Raw genomic sequence first — 26164 nt, 5'->3', positions numbered from 1 at the left:
GTTCAGATGGTCACTTGTTCTTTTCTAATAAAGGGCATAAAAAGTAAATTCTTTTGTTTATTTGTCTATGTTTGCAACTTTGTAGTAGATAGAAAGGTGGTGTGGGAAGCTATGCGAAATCACCAAGATTCTCCTATGTTTAGAGATAAGCCATGGTTGATCTTTGGAGATTTCAATGAAATTTTAAAAGGTGCAGAACATTCTCTCTAGGAGGTGAATGAGAGACTTCCAAGATGTGACGAGAGACTGCTCATTGAATGATATGAAATTTCGTGGCCCATTGTTTACATGGTGTAATAAAAAGACGATGATGAGCTTATTTGTAAAAAAGCTAGACCGCGTTCTAATTAATGACCAATGGATTGTAGAGTATCAAAAATCATGTGAAGTATTTGAAGCAGGGGTTGCTCTGATCATCTTCGATGTAGAATAAGAATGGGGCTAACAAGTCGAGTATGCATAAACTTAACCATTCAAATTTACGAATGCTTTGGCTACTAATCCAAAGTTTTTCAAGATGATTAAGGAATATTGGGATAATAGGGAAACAATTTATCATTCTACATAGGCGATGTACAGATTCTCAAAGAAGTTGAAAGTCCTAAAGCCAAAAATAAAAGTGATGAGTAAGATTAAGCTGGGTGACTTGACAAAAAAAAAGTAAACAAAGCGTTTTTAATTATGTGTCAATGTCAAGTTGAGACTTTCAACAACCCATATGCTCATGCAATGAGAAAGGAATCAACTGCTTATGATCGTTGGCTATACATGTATCATTGCTCGAAGAAAAATATATGAAGCAATTATCAAAACTCCATTGGTTAAAGGTGGGCGACGGAAATAATAAATATTTCTACAAGCTTGCATAGGTATGCGAGGTGCAAATTGCGATAAAAGAAATTACATGTGTTGATGGTAGTATAGAAGATACTCATGAGAAAATAAAGAAGGAAGTGACAAGGTTTTTTCAAGACTTTTTAGCTCATAACCCAGACTATTTCAATAAACGAGATAAGGGGAATGATCCAATTTCGAGTTTCAGAAGTTGATGGTGAACGGCTAATCAAAGAAATCTCTGAGGATAAGATTCACGGCGTTATGTTCTCCATGCCAAGAGATAAGTCTCCGGGTCCTGACGGCTATACTTTGGAATTCTTAATAGAGATATGGTCAATAGTCAAGAAGGACTTCGTGATTGCAGTTCAGTATTTTATTTTCTCTATGGTTTCATTTGAAAAGGAGTGAATACTAACATATTAGCTCTTATACCAAAGAAGAAAGAGGTTAAAGAGATGAAGGATTACCGCCCAATATCTTGATGCAATGTCATTTACAAGGTAATATCAAAGATCATAGCCAACTCAAGGTTATCATCCTGGACTTCATATCGCCAAATCAGTAAACATTTGTCAAGAACAGGTTATTGATGAAAAACGTTCTCCTGGCATCATAAATAGTCAAAGACTACCATAAAGATACAATATCATCTCCAAGTGCTATAAAGATTGACATCTCGTAGGCCTTTGACTCAGTTCAATGGTGTGGCCTTTTCTTCTGTCCACGCTATTACAAAAAATGATATTGGTATTTTTACAATCAAAGAGTAAATTAAATTTTTTGGATAAGGTTATTATCCAGCTTTTTACGGTCCGGGATGCGGATCCTCGATTTGACCCGTATGAGTGTTGATAAATGTTAGAAAAAAATCATTTTACACCGATATTCCCCGTATCTGTTACATAAAATAATTGGCAAAATCATTAAGAATGTTGCCAAAACAATCGACATAGAATAATTGCCAAAACAATCAACAAAGAAATCAATAAATCTATAAATATTCGAAAACTGCTTTTAAGAAAGTTGCAAAATAAATCACCAAATATAAGGAACCTTGACAATTTTGTAGTAACAGTTTTCAATAAGACCTAGTCTTAGTTATTATATTTGCCTAATTTCAAAATAACAAAATATTCTAATCCTATCAAACCAAACATATTCGATTAAGGGTTCTTTTAAATCCGGTTACTATATATAATAAACTTGATAATTAATTTTCAGAACACACAATCATTCAAAGCTTAACTTCATTTCGTCTTCTTTTATCGTCAAAAATGGCTGCTAGTCTTCCTATCGCTGAACTTGCTAACGTGAAACCTTTTAAAACAAGTTGGAAAATCCAAATGAAAATCATTCACTCTTGGACTCAATACACTCAATACACATGAGAGACAATGGAAATGATTCTTGCTGATGTTTGTGTAAGTATTTTTTACTTTCTTAACTTCAAACCTAAAGTTTACTTTGATTCATGCTACTATTAAAAAAAAAAAAACAACAGATGAACAAGCTACAAAGGTTTATCAAGTCTGGATACTAGATTTTCTTGGAAAATTCTACTGTCTCAAAATCTATGAGAAAATATAGAGCTACCAAACATGGTTTCAAAATGTCCCTCATGAACATGACTATATATTATCACTCGGTGTTCTTCTCTTTCAGATGATATGTTCTTCTATTTTGCAAACTTTCAAGATATTTTGAATGAATCAGGATTGAATGAGAATATCTTGATAGGTATATTTTAAATTATAGATTTATCTTGCATATAATCTATTTTCTCAAATAATCAAACCAAAATGTTTATATGTTGTTTCGAATATAATTGGCTAGGTCGTGAGTTTGGGTGAGATAAACACTTTGTATGTAGCTAACAAGGCTACAAAGAAACTCGAGTTTGAACTGCAAGACTCCAAGTACTAAGAAAAGTAGAGAGTATTGTATGCTCAGTGTTTTACAACTGGTTGTTCATGTCTAGTTACGAATTTAATCGATTAGGTCGGATCTGGATTGTTTGGAGTGTTAAAGTGAGGCAGACACCATGTTTTACAAGTGGTCAGATGATCACTTGTTCTTTCTAATAAAGGGCATAAAAAGTAAATTCTTTTGTTTATTTGTCTATGTTTGCAACTTTGTAGTAGATTAAAAGGTGGTGTGGGAAGCTATGCGAAATCACCAAGATTCTCCTATGTTTAGAGATAAGCCATGGTTGATCTTTGGAGATTTCAATGAAATTTTAAAAGGTGCAGAACATTCTCTCTAGGAGGTGAATGAGAGACTTCCAAGATGTGACGAGAGACTGCTCATTGAATGATATGAAATTTCGTGGCCCATTGTTTACATGGTGTAATAAAAAGACGATGATGAGCTTATTTGTAAAAAAGCTAGACCGCGTTCTAATTAATGACCAATGGATTGTAGAGTATCAAAAATCATGTGAAGTATTTGAAGCAGGGGTTGCTCTGATCATCTTCGATGTAGAATAAGAATGGGGCTAACAAGTCGAGTATGCATAAACTTAACCATTCAAATTTACGAATGCTTTGGCTACTAATCCGGAGTTTTTCAAGATGATTAAGGAATATTCAGATAATAGAGAAACAATTTATCATTCCACATAGGCGATGTACAGATTCTCAAAGAAGTTGAAAGTCCTAAAGCCAAAAATAAAAGTGATGAGTAAGAATAAGCTGGGTGACTTGACAAAAAAAAGGCAAACAAAGCGTTTTTAATTATGTGTCAATGTCAAGTTGAGACTTTCAACAACCCATATGCTCATGTAATGAGAAAGAAATCAACTGCTTATGATCGTTGGCTACATGTATCATTGCTCGAAGAAATATATGAAGCAATTATCAAAACTCCATTGGTTAAAGGTGGGCGACGAAAATAATAAATATTTCTACAAGCTTGCATAGGTATGCGAGGTGCAAATTGCGATAAAAGAAATTACATGTGTTGATGGTACTATAGAAGATACTCATGAGAAAATAAAGAAGGAAGTGACAAGGTTTTTTCAAGACTTTTTAGCTCATAACCCAGACTATTTCAATAAACGAGATAAGGGGAATGATCCAATTTCGAGTTTCAGAAGTTGATGGTGAACGGCTAATCAAAGAAATCTCTGAGGATAAGATTCACGGCGTTATGTTCACCATGACAAGAGATAAGTCTCCGGGTCCTGACGGCTATACTTTGGAATTCTTAATAGAGATATGGTCAATAGTCAAGAAGGACTTCGTGGTTGCAGTTCAGTATTTTATTTTCTCTATGGTTTCATTTGAAAAGGAGTGAATACTAACATATTAGCTCTTATACCAAAGAAGAAAGAGGTTAAAGAGATGAAGGATTACCGCCCAATATCTTGATGCAATGTCATTTACAAGGTAATATCAAAGATCATAGCCAACTCAAGGTTATCATCTTGGACTTCATATCGCCAAATCAGTAAACATTTGTCAAGAACAGGTTATTGATGAAAAACGTTCTCCTGGCATCATAAATAGTCAAAGACTACCATAAAGATACAATATCATCTCGAAGTGCAATAAAGATTGACATCTCGAAGGCTTTTGACTCAGTTCAATGGTGTGGCCTTTTCTTCTGTCCACGCTATTACAAAAAAAGATATTGGTATTTTTACAATCAAAGAGTAAATTAAATTTTTTGGATAAGGTTATTATCCAGCTTTTTACGGTCCGGGATGCGGATCCTCGATTTGACCCATAGGACTGTTGATAAATGTTAGAAAAAAATCATTTTACACCGATATTCCCCGTATCTGTTACATAAAATAATTGGCAAAATCATTAAGAATGTTGCCAAAACAATCGACATAGAATAATTGCCAAAACAATCAACAAAGAAATCAATAAATCTATAAATATTCGAAAACTGCTTTTAAGAAAGTTGCAAAATAAATCACCAAATATAAGGAACCTTGACAATTTTGTAGTAACAGTTTTCAATAAGACCTAGTCTCAGTTATTATATTTGCCTAATTTCAAAATAACAAAATATTCTAATCCTATCAAACCAAACATATTCGATTAAGGGTTCTTTTAAATCCGGTTACTATATATAATAAACTTGATAATTAATTTTCAGAACACACAATCATTCAAAGCTTAACTTCATTTCGTCTTCTTTTATCGTCAAAAATGGCTGCTAGTCTTCCTATCGCTGAACTTGCTAACGTGAAACCTTTTAAAACAAGTTGGAAAATCCAAATGAAAATCATTCACTCTTGGACTCAATACACTCAATACACATGAGAGACAATGGAAATGATTCTTGCTGATGTTTGTGTAAGTATTTTTTACTTTCTTAACTTCAAACCTAAAGTTTACTTTGATTCATGCTACTATTAAAAAAAAAAAAAACAACAGATGAACAAGCTACAAAGGTTTATCAAGTCTGGATACTAGATTTTCTTGGAAAATTCTACTGTTTCAAAATCTATGAGAAAGTATAGAGCTACCAAACATGGTTTCAAAATGTCCCTCATGAACATGACTATATATTATCACTCGGTGTTCTTCTCTTTCAGATGATATGTTCTTCGATTTTGCAAACTTTCAAGATATTTTGAATGAATCAGGATTGAATGAAAATATCTTGATAGTTATATTTTAAATTATAGATTTATCTTGCATATAATCTATTTTCTCATATAATCTAACCAAAATGTTTATATGTTGTTTCGAATATAATTGGCTAGGTCGTGAGTTTGGGTGAGATGAACACTTTGTATGTAGCTAACAAGGCTACAAAGAAACTCGAGTTTGAACTGCAAGACTCCAAGTACTAAGAAAAGTAGAGAGTATTGTATGCTCAGTGTTTTACAACTGGTTGTTCATGTCTAGTTACGAATTTAATCGATTAGGTCGGATCTGGATTGTTTAGAGTGTTAAAGTGAGGCAGACACCATGTTGTACAAGTGGTTAGATGATCACTTGTTCTTTTCTAATAAAGGGCATAAAAAGTAAATTCTTTTGTTTATTTGTCTATGTTTGCAACTTTGTAGTAGATAGAAAGGTGGTGTGGGAAGCTATGCGAAATCACCAAGATTCTCCTATGTTTAGAGATAAGCCATGGTTGATCTTTGGAGATTTCAATGAAATTTTAAAAGGTGCAGAACATTCTCTCTAGGAGGTGAATGAGAGACTTCCAAGATGTGACGAGAGACTGCTCATTGAATGATATGAAATTTCGTGGCCCATTGTTTACATGGTGTAATAAAAAGACGATGATGAGCTTATTTGTAAAAAAGCTAGACCACGTTCTAATTAATGACCAATGGATTGTAGAGTATCAAAAATCATGTGAAGTATTTGAAGCAGGGGTTGCTCTGATCATCTTCGATGTAGAATAAGAATAGGGCTAACAAGTCGAGTATGCGTAAACTTAACCATTCAAATTTACGAATGCTTTGGCTACTAATCCAAAGTTTTTCAAGATGATTAAGGAATATTGGGATAATAGGGAAACAATTTATCATTCTACATAGGCGATGTACAGATTCTCAAAGAAGTTGAAAGTCCTAAAGCCAAAAATAAAAGTGATGAGTAAGAATAAGCTGGGTGACTTGACAAAAAAAAGGCAAACAAAGCGTTTTTAATTATGTGTCAATGTCAAGTTGAGACTTTCAACAACCCATATGCTCATGCAATGAGAAAAGAATCAACTGCTTATGATCGTTGGCTACATGTATCATTGCTCGAAGAAAAATATATGAAGCAATTATCAAAACTCCATTGGTTAAAGGTGGGCGACAAAAATAATAAATATTTCTACAAGCTTGCATAGGTATGCGAGGTGCAAATTGCGAGAAAAGAAATTACATGTGTTGATGGTACTATAGAAGATACTCATGAGAAAATAAAGAAGGAAGTGACAAGGTTTTTTCAAGACTTTTTAGCTCATAACCCAGACTATTTCAATAAACGAGATAAGGGGAATGATCCAATTTCGAGTTTCAGAAGTTGATGGTGAACGGCTAATCAAAGAAATCTCTGAGTATAAGATTCACGGCGTTATGTTCTCCATGCCAAGAGATAAGTCTCCGGGTCCTGACGGCTATACTTTGGAATTCTTAATAGAGATATGGTCAATAGTCAAGAAAGACTTCGTGGTTGCAGTTCAGTATTTTATTTTCTCTATGGTTTCATTTGAAAAGGAGTGAATACTAACATATTAGCTCTTATACCAAAGAAGAAAGAGGTTAAAGAGATGAAGGATTACCGCCCAATATCTTGATGCAATGTCATTTACAAGGTAATATCAAAGATCATAGCCGACTCAAGGTTATCCTCCTGGACTTCATATTGCCAAATCAGTCAACATTTGTCAAGAACAGGTTATTGATGAAAAACGTTCTCCTGGCATCATAAATAGTCAAAGACTACCATAAAGATACAATATCATCTCGAAGTGCAATAAAAATTGACATCTCGAAGGCTTTTGACTCAGTTCAATGGTGTGGCCTTTTCTTCTGTCCACGCTATTGGCTCTAAGCCCCCCCCCCCCCCCAATTTGTAAAATGGATTGAGCTTTGTGTTATGACATCATCTTTCTCGGTCCAAGTGAATGGTGAATTATCCGATCTATTCTGAAGTGAAAGGAATTTATGGCAAGGATGTTCCTTATCTCCATATTTGTTCGTTATTTGTATGAATGTGTTGTCGCATATGCTTGATAAGGCAGCTCTGGAAAGAAGAATAATATATCACCCAAGTTACCAAATATTTTAATGCGATTCAAATTATTGTTGTGCATCATGAATATCATTAGCTGAAAAATGAAAAAGTTCTTGAAGTATATAATAGTCACTGAAAATATGCATATACTAATAGAAAGAAAAATCAAAAATTTGTAAGAAGTTATAAACATACTAATTAAAACATATAATAAAATAAAAACAAAAACAAAGATTGGCTATACGTTACATTTTGAAATTTTAAAAGTAATATATATCATGTATTTATTAATATATTCAACCTAGTTAACTCAAAAAAATCATTTGTAGTCTTAGAGCATCTCCAACCATGGGTTCTCAAAAATATTAGATGGGTTTTTAAAATATTATATAAAAAAAGATATTAAAAGAAAATGAGAAGGGTTCTTAAAAGAGAATAGAAGAATTCTCAATAAAAAATTTAAATACTCTCTCCTCTTTTAAGAACCTTTATAATATTTTATCATTATTTTATAAATCAAAATTGTTTAGAACTCCATGTAAGAACCTATTAATGGAAGTGGTCTTACAAATCTTACTAATATTAAAAACGAAATTAGTTTACAAACTTTACCATGCAACATAGCGCATGTTATTTACCTAGTTGATTACAGTAACAACTTTGGTTCAAAGCTTTTGATTCATGTATCACATTTTACAAGCTAATTTGGTACAATGCCTTATCTCTATTACTTTTTACAAGTTGTGAATTGTGAATCTGTGATTAAAGCTTCAGTAAGTTATATAATCTCATTAATCAATTAATTCAAAATAAATTTTATCATTCATCATTAGTTTTCTCAGTTTTACATGGAATGGAATACAGTCTTCTTCTTCTTTTTTTTGATCAAATGAATACAATCTTCTAAAGGGTGAAAAAAAAAGTAACAGATTTAAGTTTTTTTTTTTACCAAACGTAAAACAATGAAAAAAAAAAAAAATCTTTCTTCCTCTTCCTCGATAGGTTTCTTCCACAAAGATATTTTTCTTTCTCTCGCAGTTCAAATTAGGGATTCAATCTCTCTGCTCTTCATCACCACCATCACCATCACCGTCACCGTCACCGTCACCTCTCTGTATCTTCCGGCTGTTCCTCTCTCTATTCCCTCCGGTAAACTCTGCTTACTCTTTAGCTATCTTCTCTCTCTCCGCCCCTTTTCATTTCACCTGCTTCTCGAAGTTCTTAGCAAGTTTCTAAGTTCATTTCCAAGTAATCGAAGCTCGTTTATGTTCAATTAACTTACGTATTTGAAGTAATTGAGACTTGGCTAAACCTAATTGCTGAATCGAGTGATTCGATTTGATTAGTGTAGTAGGAATTCATTTGCAGTCTCTTTAAGCTAATTTTGTTTGAGCTTTACCTGTTTCTTTAACCATTAGATTAGGAGAATTAGGATTGGAGAGTACGTGAAACTTCACCAGATTCATCGTTTTGGAGTTCTTATTGATCAATCATGATTGGGAAAATTTGTCTTTGTGTTTTTCCAAATTAGCTAGTGATTCTGATTGCTACCATGAGACTGAATCTGATGTTCCTGTGTTTCTTGTAGCTGAGTTGTGAATCAGAGTTTAGGATTTGTCAATTTTGATATTTATGTTGCTATTTTTGGTCACCTGAGTCTGGGTGGTGTTGTTGAAAGTTTCTTATGAAGGACTTATAGGTGGACTATTTGATTACTTTGTCTCTGCTGAATTCAAATATAGAAACTTTCTTGCTTCATAGTCAGTTTATGAATGCATTTAGTTCAGTGATACTAACAATGAATTGGTCTTCTGATAATGTTTATGATTGGCTATGTGCAGGGTGAAAAGATGGATCAGTCTTTTATTTTGATTTTCTATTAGCTTGCTCGGTTATTGTTGAAGCTATATCGTGAAGACTTTAAATATCTCAAATGGATGATGGTGGGCATCGTGAGAATGGTCGGCATAAAGCAGCAGCTCAGGGCCAGGTACCTTGACAATCCCAAACCTATATCAGTTGTTTTCCTTTCTCTGCTGTATATATACATCTTATGGGGGTTCATCATGCTGCTAAATACCTCAGCTTTGAGATTGTTATTGATGGGAATGTATTATTTGTTCATGATATAAAACAGTGGTTGATGCAGCATCAGCCGTCGATGAAACAAGTTATGTCAATAATAGCAGAGCGGGATGCAGCGATTCAGGAGAGGAATCTGGCGATATCAGAGAAAAAAGCAGCAGTAGCTGAAAGGGACATGGCGTTTCTTCAGAGGGACACAGCCATTGCCGAGCGCAACAATGCGATAATGGAGAGAGACAGTGCTCTTACAGCTCTCCAATACCGTGAGAACTCCATGGTTACTGCTGCTGCTACCAATATGTCGGCATGTCCACCAGGATGTCAAATATCACGTGGTGTAAAACACTTGCACCATCCGCACATGCATCATCATCATCAACAACATCACATACCTCAGTTGACTGAGAATGCATATGAAACCAGAGAAATGGAGCCAAATGATGGTCTCCCGACATCACCACCTGCCGGATCCGCCTTGGAATCTGCCAAACCAAAGCGCGGTAAAAGAGTGAAAGACCCAAAGGCGACTGCACAAACCACTGCTAATAAGAGAGGACCAAAAAATCAGAGGAAAGTGAAGAAAGAGAGCGATGACGACTTAAACAAGATAATGTTTGTAAAGACAACACATGACTACACAGAAGAAGACTCAAGTAAGCATATCTTAATAGGATCGAAATCCGACTGGAAAAGTCAAGAAATGGTGGGGCTGAACCAAGTTGTTTATGACGAGACAACGATGCCACCACCTGTATGTTCATGTACAGGAGTTCTCAGACAGTGCTACAAATGGGGAAAATGGAGGTTTGGCAATCATCGTGTTGCACAACCACACTATCAATGTATCCTTTGCCGGCACTACCCAACAAAAGGCATGCTCGAGTTGGTGGACGGAAAATGAGCGGAAGCGCGTTCAACAAGCTTCTAAGCCGACTTGCTGCAGAGGGGCATCATGATCTTTCAAACCCGGTCGATCTGAAGGACCATTGGGCAAAGCACGGTACAAACCGCTACATCACGATTAAATGATATGTGCATTTAGGTGTGAGTTGTTCTTACGACATTATCTGATTTTAAGTCACCTGTACTAAATTCAAATAAACTCGAGAGGAATTGTATGTGGAGCCAATGTTGTGTTGTATTATATAATTGAAGAAAATTTAGCAACATCACAAACCATAGAATTATTATTTTTTGTTCACAATCAAAGAAAAACTAAACTTTTTCTTCTGAACTGAATTCATTTATCTAAGACGCTACTGAATCATAGATGGACTGTGAGCTAGTTTACTCACGTGACACTTATAGACTGTGTGTTCAAATTGAACCAAATGGACTGTGAGCTAGTCTAGAGAATCAGTCACGATCAATGTGACCGAGTGACGAGACCGTTATCAAAGCAAGATTTAGTCGAGTATTTAAGCTGAATGAATTATCAGGCCTAATAATGCACATTTTTTAAGATTATGCAGTCAAAAGGGTTATCTAGGCAATTCTTTTGGAGATGGACGATACCCGATGTCGATTTTGAATAAATATGTACCAAATTAATTATTCCGCGTGTAAGTAAAAATCCATAATTTAAGATAAATATCAATATACAATTATAACTAACAATATGGATATGTTGGTGACTAACATACCATATATCAAACTTTTTTTATAAATACCTTTCCGAATCCTGTGTATATGGATGAATGACTGTTTGATACAAACGTGCGGGTATCGTCATCGGGTATTGCAGGGACGAGAGGCTTCTGATCCGTGCAATAATTTGGTACATATTTATTCAAAACTAACATGATCAATGTGAAGCCTTCCACAGAGACCGGTCACAAGCCTTGTGATCGGTCAGAAGCCTCTCATCCCTGCAACTTACCAAAACGCCGAGTTTTGACGTTAAAAGCCCTAAACCGACTTCCTGGACCCCAAGACCTATAAATACTCGTTCTAAACCCTAAAAGCTTTTTGTCTTCAAGCTTTTTCAACATTCTAAAGTAGAGACGACCATGATAGCCATGACAAAAGCATCCTCTCTATCCGTGCCGTTGAAGCCTTGAAGATCACCAAAACACTCTTGTTTTCTTGTCTTGCGTTCTTTGATTCATAAAGGATAAGTTTTACCTCTTTGTATTCGATATTGAAGAAGTAATCCCTAAACCCTTTTATGTTCTTAAACGTTTTATGGTAATGAGTTTCTTAAATCTTGCTTTGATGATTCTCTTAAACATGTTTGAGTAGTTTACTTGTTGGGTTTAAAGAGCTAAACAAAGGGTATTGATGTTCTATTAGTTTAAGTGGTGATTCTCTAGTTGAAGGAACTACGATACGCTTGACTTATGATAATAATAGATCGAGTCTGTTTATTTACGCCTCATATAATTCTATATGTGTGTATGCAATATAATATACTAGTATTATACTCGGTGCTATATATATATGCACCGGAAAATAATGTTTTATTATAAAATATATTTCCAAAAATATATGAAATTCTAGTTTGTAAATAGATTAGTCATTAGTAAATCATCATGTGAGGAAACATATATTGTTTCATATATTTGCGGATTTGGTTATGTCACTTGATATAATGAACGAATTGAGTTAAATCTACCCAAACTTGATAGTCTTCCAAATATTCAACGACTTAATACAAACATAAAATTTAAATTCATATTCATGGTCCTAGACACAAAACTTTTATTAGGGTGAAGTTGACTCAATACAAAGGTGGTAGATATCATTTGCGTCTTGAGGCCCTCCTAGCATTTTACCATTGGTGTTTTTCTTGTTTAAGTCTTCTCCTTTGTTTGTGCTTTCTCCTCTATCTTTTGAGTGGTGTGGTCTATAAAACAAAAAGATATTAGATTTACATATAAAAGAAAAAAAAATAATATAGTCATCTAAAAGCAATTTAATAAAATAAAAGATATGTTCCCTACTAGAGGCCATGTTTTATATAAACTCATCGGAAACTGTTGGCTTCAGTGTGTAACGAAATCTTTGAATTTATGGCGTTCTCGTTACGAAGCGTGTTTTGCTTCTAAATGATTTAATCTTCAATTTGTTTAAAAAAAAAAAACCAACATCAACAACAGAAACGTGATTAAGATACGTGTCTATATATAGCTTTAGGGATCGTAACTGTTTTAGTTTGAATGGAAGAAATCGTGGGATTATGGAGGCGAATATATGCTCTAATTTTGATTTTTGATTTTCTTTTTAAAGTGATTAAGTGATAGTGGGAACGGGGAAGTTTTACGATAATCATGTAAACTGGTTTTACCATTTATTTCATTTTAATTTTTATCGACAAATAGATTTGTGGATTTTACATTATTAATAAATGATCTTTTTAGGGACAAAATTGCCACATGTCATAATATGATTGGCCAAGTGATTTGTGCTTTATAAGATAAATGATATGTTCCTAATTAATCTTTACTGTTCAGAATCACGATGGTTCTCATATCAAATGTCTATTATAACTTTGTTGTACACTTTTTGGTCAAAGTTACTAGAGCTTTCCTTCATTGTGGATTTTATCACATCCTTTGCTAAGGTAAGTATATGTACGTTATCTTTGAATTAGTGCGTTTCATAATTGTACAAATATTTATGTTCTAAACTGCTTTCATCATAGGTTACAAAAATGTCAAGCCAATGATGGAGGGATATAGAGGGATCTAGTTTGCTTTCGCTACCCCGAAGTATGTTTTTACCACTTGGTTAATTGTTAAAAACAGAGTTACCACGGGAGACAGAATGCTATCGTGGAACCGACAAGCGAACACAAGCTGCATTCTATGTCAGGATCTACACGGGATCAACTTTTTTCTCCTGTCCTTATTCACGGACTATATGGCAGGATGTTGAGAGAGGAATTCTTCACGACCGGTTCTCGGCGAACTGGAAGCAGGTTTTCAAACACATATGTGACACGAAAAAGGACAAAACAAAAGTATTCATCCTAAGGTATGTGTCCCATAACACGATTCACTCGATTTGGGGGGAGAGAAACGCTAGGAGGCATGGTGAACAACCATCACCGATGGGAAGCTAGTCAAGCTCATCGACAAAAACATCCGCAACAGATTAAGCACAATTCGCAGTGGTGGGATATCAAAGTACGGGGGAGGTCTGCAATTATGGTTTAGCTTAAGACAAGGCCAAGACTAATCTTTTGCTAAAAACTGTTCTCATGAAATGTATGCATTAAGTTGTAAAACTGATTTTTTTCCTTTTTGAATATAATTTAACATCTATTCAAAAGAAAAAAAGATAAACCGTACTAACTCTTGCAAAATGACAATTAGAGCAAAACAGTAGAAGATGATGGTTGGTCCATAGATTATTATAAGGTTTGCTCTACTTAGTAATTATTTAGAGAATGCTTTTTTATAAATGTTCTTGCTCTCTGGAAACTTAGTTTTTTATGTCCTTCTCGGGGGTTTGGCACAAGTACTTATGAGAAGGCTTACGAATATCTTGCTCATATTGATACTCAGTTAATAATTAACTATGAAAGATTTAACATTAATTATAAATCATAACTATAATGTTCTACAAATAATAGTATAGATATTTAGAAAATTTTATTAAAATTAAGAATTATGATTATTCTATCATATTTATTTGATTTTTTTTTATTGTTTTGAATCATCATATATTATGCAATACCAATTCACTAGACGCATCACGTCCTTGAGTGAATTAGTTGTCATGTTGTTTAACATCATCATCAACATATGTAGTGTTTTTGACAAACTAGTGAATTTTTAGTTGCAATTAAGTTATGCGACATATGTAATGTTGTGAAAACTTAGTGAAAACGTTATAGAAGACGTTGAAATATATGAGAAGCAAAAGCACAAATAGTGTAACTAGAACTGAAGAGACATGTAAACATTTCGTTAATTAAGATACTTTCTTCATCTTACTATTTAACTATGTACAACAACTTTTAAAATTTTAATATATGTCATTCATTAGATCTCACATATCACCAACCGATAGATTGAAATCCTATCACTATCATATCAAACAAATCCAATTTAAATGATTAAAAATAAAAATTAGGGTATGTATTCAAACTTATATTTTAAATTTGAGTTTCAATGAGTTTTTAGATGATTTTGATTATTTTGGTGAATTAATTTGATGAATTTGTTATCATTTGTTGTAAATCTCTTGAAAAATCCCACTTTAAATCATTAGATATAGATATTTGCATTTTAAACCAATGAACTCCTCTAAAATCCCTTACTAAAAATATAGGGGGGTGTATTGCATTAGAGATTTTAGGAGAGTTGATGGATTTTAGGTTTGGAGTGATTTCAGAGAAATTCAGTGAATTTTAAGATCTATAAAATAGAAAATCATTGATTTGGTAAGATTTTCTATACTGAATTTCGGGAGATTTTGGAATGCTACGGGTGACTTTGACATCAAATAAAACAATTACCATAAATTACCATATACTCTTAACCCTCGCCATTTCCCTACCACTTCTTTGTTTTAGTGTTTGCCTTTGGTGCTGACCATCACCGTAGCAGTTAGCACCAACGTGATAACGCTGGAAAAGTATTTTGTTGTGTACGGAACCGAGATGGCAACCAGTCTGCAAAATATCTACGTAATTGGTTAAATTTTTGACATTATTTTGCAGTCACTATTTGAAATTGGAGTTGAATTGCTATTGTTTGTTGATAGAAGACTCTGGAAGTAGAACCAAGAATCTATCGTTCTTAATTGGGGATTTTAAGTTTGATTATATTTCAGTCATAGAGAAAACTAACGAATAGAACTAGAGCTTTTTTTCTCTTCTTCTGAATCTTATAACAAAGTGAATATGTGATTTTTAGAGAAAAATGATTAATGATAACTCAAGAAACGACTTTATAGTTCTGTTGTAGATTAGCTTTTTTAACTCTGTTGCACTAACTACATCACAACCTTCCTCTCATCACTCATCCATACCTTATTTTTATCTCTACCCAATGATGAAGACGAAGATGTTCCATAAATCAGCTGAGGCTTGCATCCCTTTTCCAGCACTCTCAAGTACTTTAGCCATATCCCTTGTTAGCCATTAACATGGAATTTAGATCGTTTTTTGTTGACATCTTTGTGAATCATTCCAATTCAGACCAAAATATTTTTAACACAATCCTTTTAAGAATTAGACAGATTGATGATAGAGAAAACGAGTTTAATTATTTGATTTGATTTTGCTAATTCAACCCATCTATGAATTTCCATTTACGGAGCTCATGTTGGAGAATGAGAATTTGCCTATGGTGGAGTCGCATGGAAGGAGGGAGGGAGAGAGGATCTTCAATTCTCTCGAGTGTTTAATATTTTTATCATGGAAATATATTTTTATATTTATTAAAATAGTGTGAGTTTCTTTACCTCTATTTTCAACTAAATATGTATATGGAAGTCACCTCAAATCTTTTTCAAAATCCCTTTTTGAAAATTCTGTTACTTTTTCAATAACAGTAGATTTGATATGAGTTTTCTAAATCATTGATTGAATAACAAGGGGTTGTAAATGATTTTGCATAAATTCTATTTCCAATAACATAAGATTTGGAAAGTCATTTAAAAATTGTTAGTTGAATAACAGGTGATTTAAGGTTTAAAATATTTAAAATATTTAAAATCTAAAATCTCTAATCCAATACATCCCCCATAATGTTTAAAATATTTTCAATAATGGTTGATTTTTAAATAGTTTTACAAATCACTATTTCAATAACACTAGAGTTTTAGAAACTGTTAAGCATCAATGGTTAAAAATAACATACAATTCACTTCAACTCTTGGATTTAGTACACATTTCTTAAGAACATTTGTCAATGTCATTCATTAGATCTCACATGTCACCAACCGATAGATTAAAACTTTATCATTTTCTTATCCAACGTAGCTAGTTTATCTTTTTTTTTTCTTTCGTTTTTCTTAAATCATATGTCTGAAAATATGCAAACTGATTTATAGCCATCCATTTGAATTCTTATCCATCAATCAATTATTATATATCGATAATAAATTTTAACTAGTGGCAAAATTATATTTTGACAAATTTTCTCTGCAATGCACATTATTCAATCAACAATAAGATGTGTTGTTATATCATGTGTATTTAGAAATATCACAAGATACAATTTTAATCTAATTAAATATATGTTAAATAACTTATATTGTTATTTTGAACTTCAATAGTCATTGTTTATTAGTTAATAATATCCATGCTAAATGAATTGTTAAAAAACTTAATACATGCCAAATTTAATTGACTAATAACACATGTAAAAAAAATTGTTAGATTTTTTCTTGTTTAAGAGAAATATAAGTTAAATTTTTTAGATGCAGACAAATAAATTAATATATATAAATATGTATCTATTCAGTTTTTTTTTTCTGTTAAATTAAAGAAAAAAGAGTTAAATCAACACATATCAACATCTGATCGACATATTGGAAAAGTGTCAAGATCATGCGAGTTACTAACTTTGAAAACCAAGTTTTATTCTGCTCACGTGATCACGACACATATAAACTTTATCGATCATATGTTGATATATATAAAAAAAATGTTGACTTTTTTTTTCTTTATGAAATAAGAAAATTAATTTAAAATATATATATATATATATATATATATATATACTAATTATTTACTTGTGTATATCTAAATTTGTTTTTAATCTTTTTTTTAACCAAAAATATAATAACAAAAAACGTAAAAAAATATAATTATATGCTAATTTACGTATATTATTCTTCAATTAGATTTTGACATCCATAAAACATAAAAAACGTAAAAAACAATTAGATTTTACTATTTAGCATATAACCAATAAAAATGAGTGTAAGAAGTTTTAAATATATATATATATATATAAAAGTTTTTAACATTAATTTAATTGGACAAAATTTGTATTTACGGTTGTATTGTAATTTTAGTAAGTGAGAACACACAAAAAAAAAAACTTAAACAAAAACAACGAGCTTAAAAGAAGAAAGTTTAGATTACTTGGTGAAAGTGTTAGTATGTTTTTATTTATGTTTTACACTGACGGCTCACTCGGAGCTTATTTTGGGCTTTACAATTTCGATATAAGAAAAAGCAGTTCGGAACTAATAGAAAAGATTACGATAGGAACAAAACTCTGTTTTCTTTAGCCAGGACAAAGAAAAGTGTAGTAGATGATTTCAGCTGAGGCATATGAATTGAAACGTCATCAAAGCGTTCCGTCTTATCGAGCACATAAACTACATTAAGAATAATAATTAATGTTTTTAAATCTTGCTGCAAGTTTAAGTTCAATAGTCTTTGTCTCACCTGAGAAATGCTCAATTACGTAAGGCCCGACAAAGAGTCCCAAATGGACAATGATTGTGGGAAATACTGCCATTCCCATAATTGATTTAAATAAAGTTAGATCAGTTCCCTTGAGATATGGGGAAGAAGTCGTCATTATTCATTTCATCTAAGGCTTTAATGAACGTACGTACTTCATTTTTAAGGGTTAAAAAGTCTGTTTCACGGTATGTTTTTTATTTTTTTATATTCTCTTTTTATGAATATATAAATACTAGCCTTTTATGGTTTAGCCTGTCTGAGATGTATTTCTAGTGCCAAGTGTTAAGAAATGTTTGAATGATCCGACGTAAGTAGAGAGGCGGTGTTGAACACAAAAGGACATACAAGTTTTATTTATTATAGCGGCGGTTCGATAAAAACTGACAAACACATGCATAGATAAGCAAGGACAGAAACCACAAAAGAAAGCACAATGTAAGAAACAAGCACACCGACACACGCATTCGAAGCTAGAGTGAGGTCAATGACCAGGTTCCTGTGTGCCTTTGAAAGACTTGTGGGGCGGAGGAGAAGGTAGATTTATTTGACCTCTACAAAAGGGGAATCTTGGAGGACATCTGAAACGGGGAATGGGAATCCCTGCAGAAAAGCCATTAGGATGGTATAAGTGTCAATTTTTGATCATTTTAGTGCTCATTTGTCTATTCAAATGCGGATAAATTCCAAAAATCAAACCAAAATCAGGATTAATCAAACACATCTAAATAATAAAAACCTAACTAATAACGTAAAATGATGCTAATGACCTCGGAACATCTAAAAGACCAAAAGACTCACTTTGTTTCTGGGCTTCCTCTTGTGCGCCAAGGGCTTTATCCATATGCGGAAACACAAGAAGAAGAAGGAGAAAGAGAACCATGGAAGAGACCATTGAAGATGTCATCTTAATATTCCCTCTTATTTTACTTATTAGTGTCACTCATGCTTATGCCTTTATATAGGCTAGGGGGATGGCAATTAAAGAAATTTAAAGATATGGTGAACAATATAGAAAGGCTAAAAGACAAAGAGGATAAAGAAATCTGTGGACAGTCTAGCGAGAGACTTAAATTAAAGCTTATAGCCATCGATGACTTAGTTTTGTGTATCACTTATGAGTCTCGAAGTTTTGGTATTATTATTCGGTGAAAAGTCTTTCAATCACCAATTCGCCATGCATGTTTTGGTTTTGGTTTGATTCGTCATAGTGACACAAGTTTGCCGACGTCAGAAAAGAGATCAGTTTGATCGTTGATGTAACTTTTTTCCAATAAGGTAACGCATATCTACTATATAGGCCTGTTCGTATGCCTGTCGCTGGCGACTGAAACCAGCTACAGCGACCAAAAGTTGTTCGTTTGTTTGTCGTTGGTTCAACGACCAATTGCAGCGACAGCCGCCAGCGAACAGCGACCACATTTTTCAATCACTGAAATTTTTAGCGATCAGTCGCTGGTTTCAACGACCAGTCGCTGGTTTCAACGACCAGTCGCTGCTTTTGGTCCTTGAATCCAGTGACATGCAAACAAACAACTTAGCGATCAAAAAATAAAAATTAAAAAAAAATAATCAAAAATAAATTAAATTAAATTAAACTAAACTAAATTAAATATAATCAAAACTAAACTTAGTTGAATATAATTAAATAAATTTTTACAAAACTAAAATAAATTAAACTGAATTAGATTCAAATAAATCAAATTAAATATAATTTAATAAATCTTATTAAATTATAATAAAATATAATTAAGTTAAAATTAATCTTATTAAATTAAAATATATTAAATTAAAATTTTAGAAATATAACGACTGTTTAGAGCGACAGTCAGACGAACAACACAGTGACAACCGCTAGCGATACATTCTATCGCTGGTCGCTGATCGTTGTCGCTGAATCCAGCGACAAGCAAACGAACATGGCCTATAAGTGAATTATTACTTTTTGTATGACCAATTACTTTAAGGCCAGCTTTTTTATTTAATTCTATGTACTAGATCTTAATGGATAAGAGATAAGAAATTTATATCAAAAATAATATGTGTATTATATTAAAAAAATAATTTAAATTTTACACAACATAATTAGGAGAATAATAAAATCCACACAAAATTTGGAAAACGAACCATTCTTTAAATATAAATTTTTATATGTCATAATTTCATAAAACTAATTCTATCTCATGTCAAACTAATTTCAAATTAGTTAAAATTTATAAAATAAAACTTAAAAATATATACTAGTATTCTCATTAAGTAATCGAAAACTCATTCCTATAAATTCTTTGTTTTCAAATTATGGTGGATAATATAGAAAGGCTAAAAAAGAGAAGATGAAGAAATCTGTGGACAGTCTGTCTAGCGAGAGACTTAAAGCTTATAGCCATCGACGACTTAGTTGTGTGTAGCACTTATGAGTCTCGAAGTTTTGGTAGTATTATTCCGGGAAAAGTCTTCAATCAATAATTCGCCATGCATGTTTTGGTTTGTGGGTCAAGTGCATTGCATTGGATTCTCTTCATATTACTTACTGTCTTACAAATATCTAGTATCCGAATATTTAATGGTGGTTATATTCTGTTAGTTGGTGGAGCAGTTTTAGTATTAGAAGTTTATAATCTTATACTATTATTTGGGGAGTACACTTTATAAAATACTAGTGAATTATCCCGGGCTACGCCCGGGTAGGTTATTTATGGATTTATTATTTTGATATAAAAGATAGTATTATGAAATTGTTTGTGATTTTTGTAGAAAAAAGGCAATTACATATGTTCATTAAATTTTAAAATAGATAAATAATAAACTGTTCTCTTTGACTTATAGTTTGGTTTAAGTTGTTTTACATTTAGAAACTATTCTTTCATGTGACTATACAATTTAATTTTTGACGACATATATGATATATTGTATGTTATCATTTAGCTAATGTATCACCACTGATTTTAACTAATTTGAATATAATTGTTTGCATATGTCTCTGCATATTATTTTGTCCTGTAAAACTCTTTGATTCATCAATATATTATTTTGTTAAATCGTTTATTGAATTCAATGTTTATGTAGTGGAGTACTTGTATCTCAGCAGTTGTGTAGTTTCTCTGTAAACTCCTATGATCGTTATATTAAGTTAGAGTTTTTTTTAAAAACAATCTTTGATTCATCGACTTCTTTGCATAAAATCGAGGTAAAAGTTATGTGGTACAAATGGTAAAAGCAAAAATACATTGGTTGTTTGCCTTTGTCTCTTGAAGTTCAAAAATATTCTGGTAAATACTCTTTTACTCTATGTGATTCTCCTATCCATTTTAACAAAGCTATTTGAGTATCTGAACTTATACTGTTTTTTTGGTTAATGTTGGATTTCTACTGCTGCTGCTTTCCCACAAATCTTTTAGTTTGCACAAGAGAATCTTGTAGAAATTGATGGAACCAATATTAGTAACCATATATCTTCAAAATCTTATATAATTATAGAGTAATCTCCTTATAAAATTATCGCTTTCTCTCCGACCAAGCCAGTATATATGAAAATATGAAAGTATCTTACCCTTTTCTCTTTAATAAGTAATTAGGCTTATGGCTGGGGTTTGTGCCACGGTTATGACACAAACTTAGAAGAATGTACACCCAACATAAAGCGTGCAATATGTAGACTTTTGTTTTTTATATTGTAAAAGACATGTAGAAAAGCAAGGTCTTACTCTGGTACCAAAAGAAGCAAGCAAAGAAAGTTGTCACACTACCTGTCCAAGAGCTCTTCGGCTAATCTCAAGCTTAAAATGCAATTCAATTGCAGTTTACCTTAAAATTAAAAAAAAAAAAAAAAAAAAAACAGATATAGAAAAGAGTACATATCTTTTATATTTATATTCATGTAAAAGTATATTTATAAACCACTAACGTTAAAGGATAAAGGTGAAAAATTCATCGGATTAGATGTATGCAATCTTTCTCTTAACTTCTATCTTCTATTTTGCTATGGTTAAGATGATATGATCCATAGAGTTTGATCGACAAAAAAGAAGGTTCGATAGATTTATATATACATAAAATCCTTAACGTGACAGTGACTTAATCTTACTTCTTAGAACCATGATGTGTAAATCACATTTCTTCCTCTCTGGTTTTCGCTCTAATTCCTTTGTAGTGTGTACTTGGGAGATCTCCTAAACAGTCAGCAACAGATCTCCACTTGCTCTGTTTTTTTTTTCTTTCTCTTTTTGATTTAACGTTTAGTAGAGAAGAACCTGTGATTGCAAGTGTCCTCTCTAGCACATAGAAAGTACATCACTCTAGCTACCATTCACCTAAAGATCGTACATAAAATAGGTGATAAATGTGGAATACTTTTACCTTGGTTATGTCATCGTACATGATCCACCGATCCACATATATAGTTCAACTGAGTAAGGAAGATCTCAATTTAATGAGTTAAAGGGGTTTGTTTGACTGAAAATTCTTTATCCCCAATGAATACATGAAAGACCATGGTTATGTATCAACTTAAAAAACATCTCACTTATTAAACAAACCCTGAATGTTAAACTCAATAGAAACCTGTGGAATATCATTGAGAGTCTCTTCTCTCGTTCCTGTTTCTCCCTTACTTCTGGATTCACTAACCCTTTCTGATTCATGTGTTCTTCACATACCTCTTCTTTTCATTTGGTCAGCGTGAGGATGTTGTTTATCATCCTGCTCGATGATTTTTCATAACCACACATAAGACAAAACCAATAAATTAAATAAGAGTAGTGCATGTCCGTGAGAATAAAAATGAATTCAACATACGGGCCAGGCCCCAATTTCAAAAACACATAACTTGAAGAGAATGAGAAGAAAGAAGGTGGTATCGTACCTATATATGGGTTACCGGATGTCTCTAGCAAAGAAGGCTTTGCAGATTTTCGAACTGAAGTGGAGATAATGAAACTAAATATGTAAGACCGTAACTACGTTACCTGAAGCCATAGGAAATGAGAGTAGCTTGAGACCGAAGGAAATGAGAGAATGCTTGGAGAGCGTACCTAAACTCTGCGCTGTGAAAAATTAAAACCAAATGAAAGGACCTTTGTTCATGAAAAAGGTTGGGGAAAAACCTTCGGTGATGTACTTAGGGGAGATGTGTCATTTATAAGATGAGTGGTAGGAAGCGGAAACGGTTGAACTTTCTTGGGCGTTATCATCTCTAGTTGAAAACCCTAATTTCGTTGGCCAAGTTGTATGTCGAGAGAAGTATAAATGATAATGACGTGGCTGTATTAGGGACGAATTAAGATTTAGAAAAAGAGTAATATGACGTGGCAATTTGTTAGAGAATGTTGAGAAGCTGATGTGGATGGCTTGAGAAGCCTCAAGGAGCTTCTTTTATTAGTAAGAGATCCTTAACTAAACTTCCCTTTTGTAAGAATTTATTTAAGAATGCCATTACAAAAATCTTTTTTAGAACAAATTTCATTCAATTAAGGATAAACAAGTAAAATACTAATTTATGTCATTTAAATAATTTAATTAAATTATAAAACAAAACAATGATACGAGAATGACGCATGTTCTCTGGGGCGATTTTCTGGGCGATTGGAACCTTCTCCATCCCCATCTTCTTTTTTCTCCTTCTCGGAGTGTTTTTCCGGTAGAATCACGCCATGTTTTTGGTTTTGATTCAAACGGTTTCTCTCTGCTTTGTTTTCGGAGCAGTTTTTCGTTTCGGTTTTCGGTTTTTCAACTTCTCACACATAACCGTTCACCAAAACCGCCATGGAAGCGAAACTATATATATGTCGGAATCCTCCATTCCTTTTCTGCTCTATCCCGATTCACTACTCTTTTCGTTTGTCTAAAGATCATTACCACATTGCTTGCAAAAATGAGTGATTATCTGCGAAAATCGATCCAGGATTTGGATCTGGGAATTGATGAAACACCGGTCTCTTTACCACCGGAATTCTGTGCTCGTGCGGCTGTTGCCAACCGATTCTCCTTGGTGGTTACGACGGTTAATCCTAGAAAACAGAACCTAAGAGCCCTTATTGGGCAGATGCCCCGAGTTTGGGGATTTGCTGACTCTTGTGTGGGTCGTATTTTGGGTCAAGGACGTGTCCAATTTGTGTTTCAGAGTGAGGAAGCTTTGAATTTGGTGTTACGTCGCGGTCCCTGGGCTTTTAACGACTGGATGCTTGCTGTTCATCGTTGGTATCCAAACATCAGTGATGAGGAGATGAAGATCATCAACTTTTGGGTTCAAATCAAGGGCATCCCTTTGTTGTATTTATCAAATGACATGGCTGAGTATGTGGGAAATCAAATTGGTTTGGTGAAGCATGTGGATTTTGATGAAAATGCCAACATGGTGGAGTTTGTAAGGGTTCAGATGGCGTGGAATTTCGACAATCGTCTTCGCTTCCAAAGGATGTTTCACTTCAACAATGCTGAGGAAACAATCGTGAAGTTCAAGTTCAACGGTTGCGTAGTTTCTGCACTAAATGTGGTTCTTTGAAACATGATGTCAAGGACTGCACTTTAGGCTTTGATGATCCTCAAAGTCCTCCTGCCCCTGGTGATGATTGATTGCTCGAGTAATTAACTCAATACACTTAACCGTTAGGCAGTATATTCGAGGTCGATCCACAAGGACCAAAGATACTCTAAGGATTTCCGAGACTTGTTCTTAGCTAAAACTAAAAAGATTACTTGTTCGGGTTTTCAGTTTGTAAAATAAAAATGCAAATTAATTAAACAATTTAACTTCAAGATTAAAAGGCATTGGGCATTAGGGTATTTCAAAAGACAATGGCTAGCGGGATAAACGAAACGAGGAATTCATAAATGAAGAACCATTCTCAACTATGAACACAATTCTAGACTAACTCTCTTTCAAGACATTAGCCACTAAATTCGACTACTCAACTACTAAACTTCCGCATGTAGTTTCCTAATCAAATTCGCATTAACAAGTTGGTTCATTTCGTTCACAATGCGTTCTAACGTCAACTTTCGTTGGTTAGAAACACATTGCTCAATTTACATTCCTTCAGGCATTCTATCGAACACTTTTGATGCATAGAAAAACCTAGAATCTACAACAGGGTGATCAATCCTATTCTAGCATTAAGAACATGTAAATCGAAGAATCTAATGATAGAGAATTCCCTATGACAATCTATTCACTAATCCATTGACTTTCTACTAAGAACCCTAAAACCCAATTAAGAGACTACTCACACATATTGAAAAGAACAACACAAAGAGATGAAGAAAGCATAATTGAATTGATAAATAAAGAACAAGGGTTTAGAAATCTTCTCCCAAGTGCCAAAGAGGATGAATCTCTAGAATCCCAAAAAGCTTACAAAGAGAAGTCTCAAAAGTTGCAGAAAAAGAACGTGAATAGAAAAATTAGGTTCCTGGGGTTTTTATACCCAAATACAGAAAAAGAGAGATAAAACCGGTTAAGGAAAACCAGACTGAGTCGTCAAGAGGGTGGATCGATCGATCCAGAGGCGGGATTGATCGATCCCGTACTGGCGGATCCTTTTTGCTACGACGATGAGTGTTGGATCGATCGATCCAGAGGCGGGATCGATCGATCCCGTACTGGCGGGTGGTTTTGTCTCGACGGATGAGTGGTGGATCGATCGATCCCCACCTGGGATCGATCGATCCCTTGTTGCCGACACCGGTTTCTTGATTCCCGCGATCGTTTCTGGTCCAAATGAGCTCGATAAGTCCCGAAAACATCCGTATCCCGCTTTAACACCTAAAACCTGCAAAAGACTCAAGACACGACCGAAAAGACGCAAAAGACGGACTACGACACGACAAACGACTCAAAACACGGACTAAATCAAGACTCGAAATGGTAAAAAACGCTATACATCAATGATGACAATGACAACTCTGGTCCTAGAGACCCAACAAGCAACCAAAAACAAGTCATTTCTGGGGCTTCTTCTCTGAAAACAATTGACCCTTTTCAAGACATTCATGGGCTGGCCACGAACAAAGGCAAATCAGTGGAGTTTGCAGACACAAATGCGAGCATGTCAACGCTATCAAGTCTCTTTGAAGACACTGAGTAAACTGCTGAGCACTACGCTACCTTCATGCAAATGGACAGACATCATGAGGGTTTCCTTGAGCCTTGTCCTGCTTATGGGAAGGGACTAGCAAT

At 33.6% G+C, this 26164-nt stretch overlaps 2 protein-coding genes and 1 long non-coding RNA gene across 4 annotated transcripts; 1 reads left to right on the top strand and 2 right to left on the bottom strand.

The window, feature by feature from the left end:
* Positions 1-8549: 8549 nt before the first annotated feature.
* LOC9299848 (protein BASIC PENTACYSTEINE6) lies at positions 8550-10796 on the top strand. Its single transcript, XM_021014623.1, is given in 4 exon segments — positions 8550-8684; positions 9377-9525; positions 9673-10425; positions 10428-10796. Coding segments are annotated over 3 exon segments (1032 nt in total). The 5' UTR covers positions 8550-8684; positions 9377-9468; the 3' UTR covers positions 10650-10796.
* A 7523-nt stretch (positions 10797-18319) lies between these two features.
* Positions 18320-19060, bottom strand: LOC9299847. The gene is made up of 2 exons (XM_021016250.1): positions 18793-19060; positions 18320-18594 (listed from the first exon to the last, which is right to left on the bottom strand). Exons 1-2 carry the CDS (start codon positions 18896-18898, stop codon positions 18476-18478), a joined length of 225 nt encoding a protein of 74 aa, XP_020871909.1. The 5' UTR covers positions 18899-19060; the 3' UTR covers positions 18320-18475.
* A 2835-nt stretch (positions 19061-21895) lies between these two features.
* LOC110225694 lies at positions 21896-23342 on the bottom strand. Of its 2 annotated transcripts, none has more exons than XR_002329908.1 (3): positions 22853-23342; positions 22348-22689; positions 21896-22262 (listed from the first exon to the last, which is right to left on the bottom strand). It is a non-coding gene; the product is annotated as an uncharacterized LOC110225694 (long non-coding RNA). The 2 variants fall into 2 exon arrangements; XR_002329907.1 differs by having other exon boundaries at positions 21896-22301; positions 22853-23341.
* Positions 23343-26164: the final 2822 nt, after the last annotated feature.

Source organism: Arabidopsis lyrata, assembly GCF_000004255.2.
Source record: "Arabidopsis lyrata subsp. lyrata unplaced genomic scaffold ARALYscaffold_8, whole genome shotgun sequence".
NCBI classification, from domain to species: domain Eukaryota; kingdom Viridiplantae; phylum Streptophyta; class Magnoliopsida; order Brassicales; family Brassicaceae; genus Arabidopsis; species Arabidopsis lyrata.
Note: the sequence above shows the minus strand (reverse complement) of the source record. Positions and strands in the feature narration are given on the sequence as shown.

Excerpts from the sequence above, each read along its gene's own strand:
- LOC9299847 (XM_021016250.1), bottom strand. The coding sequence starts at position 18,898 with ATGACATCTTCAATGGTCTCTTCCATGGTTCTCTTTCTCCTTCTTCTT. Across the intron at positions 18,595-18,792 it reads AGAGGAAGCCCAGAAACAAA|GGATTCCCATTCCCCGTTTC; the intron begins GTGAGTCTTTTG and ends GCTTTTCTGCAG.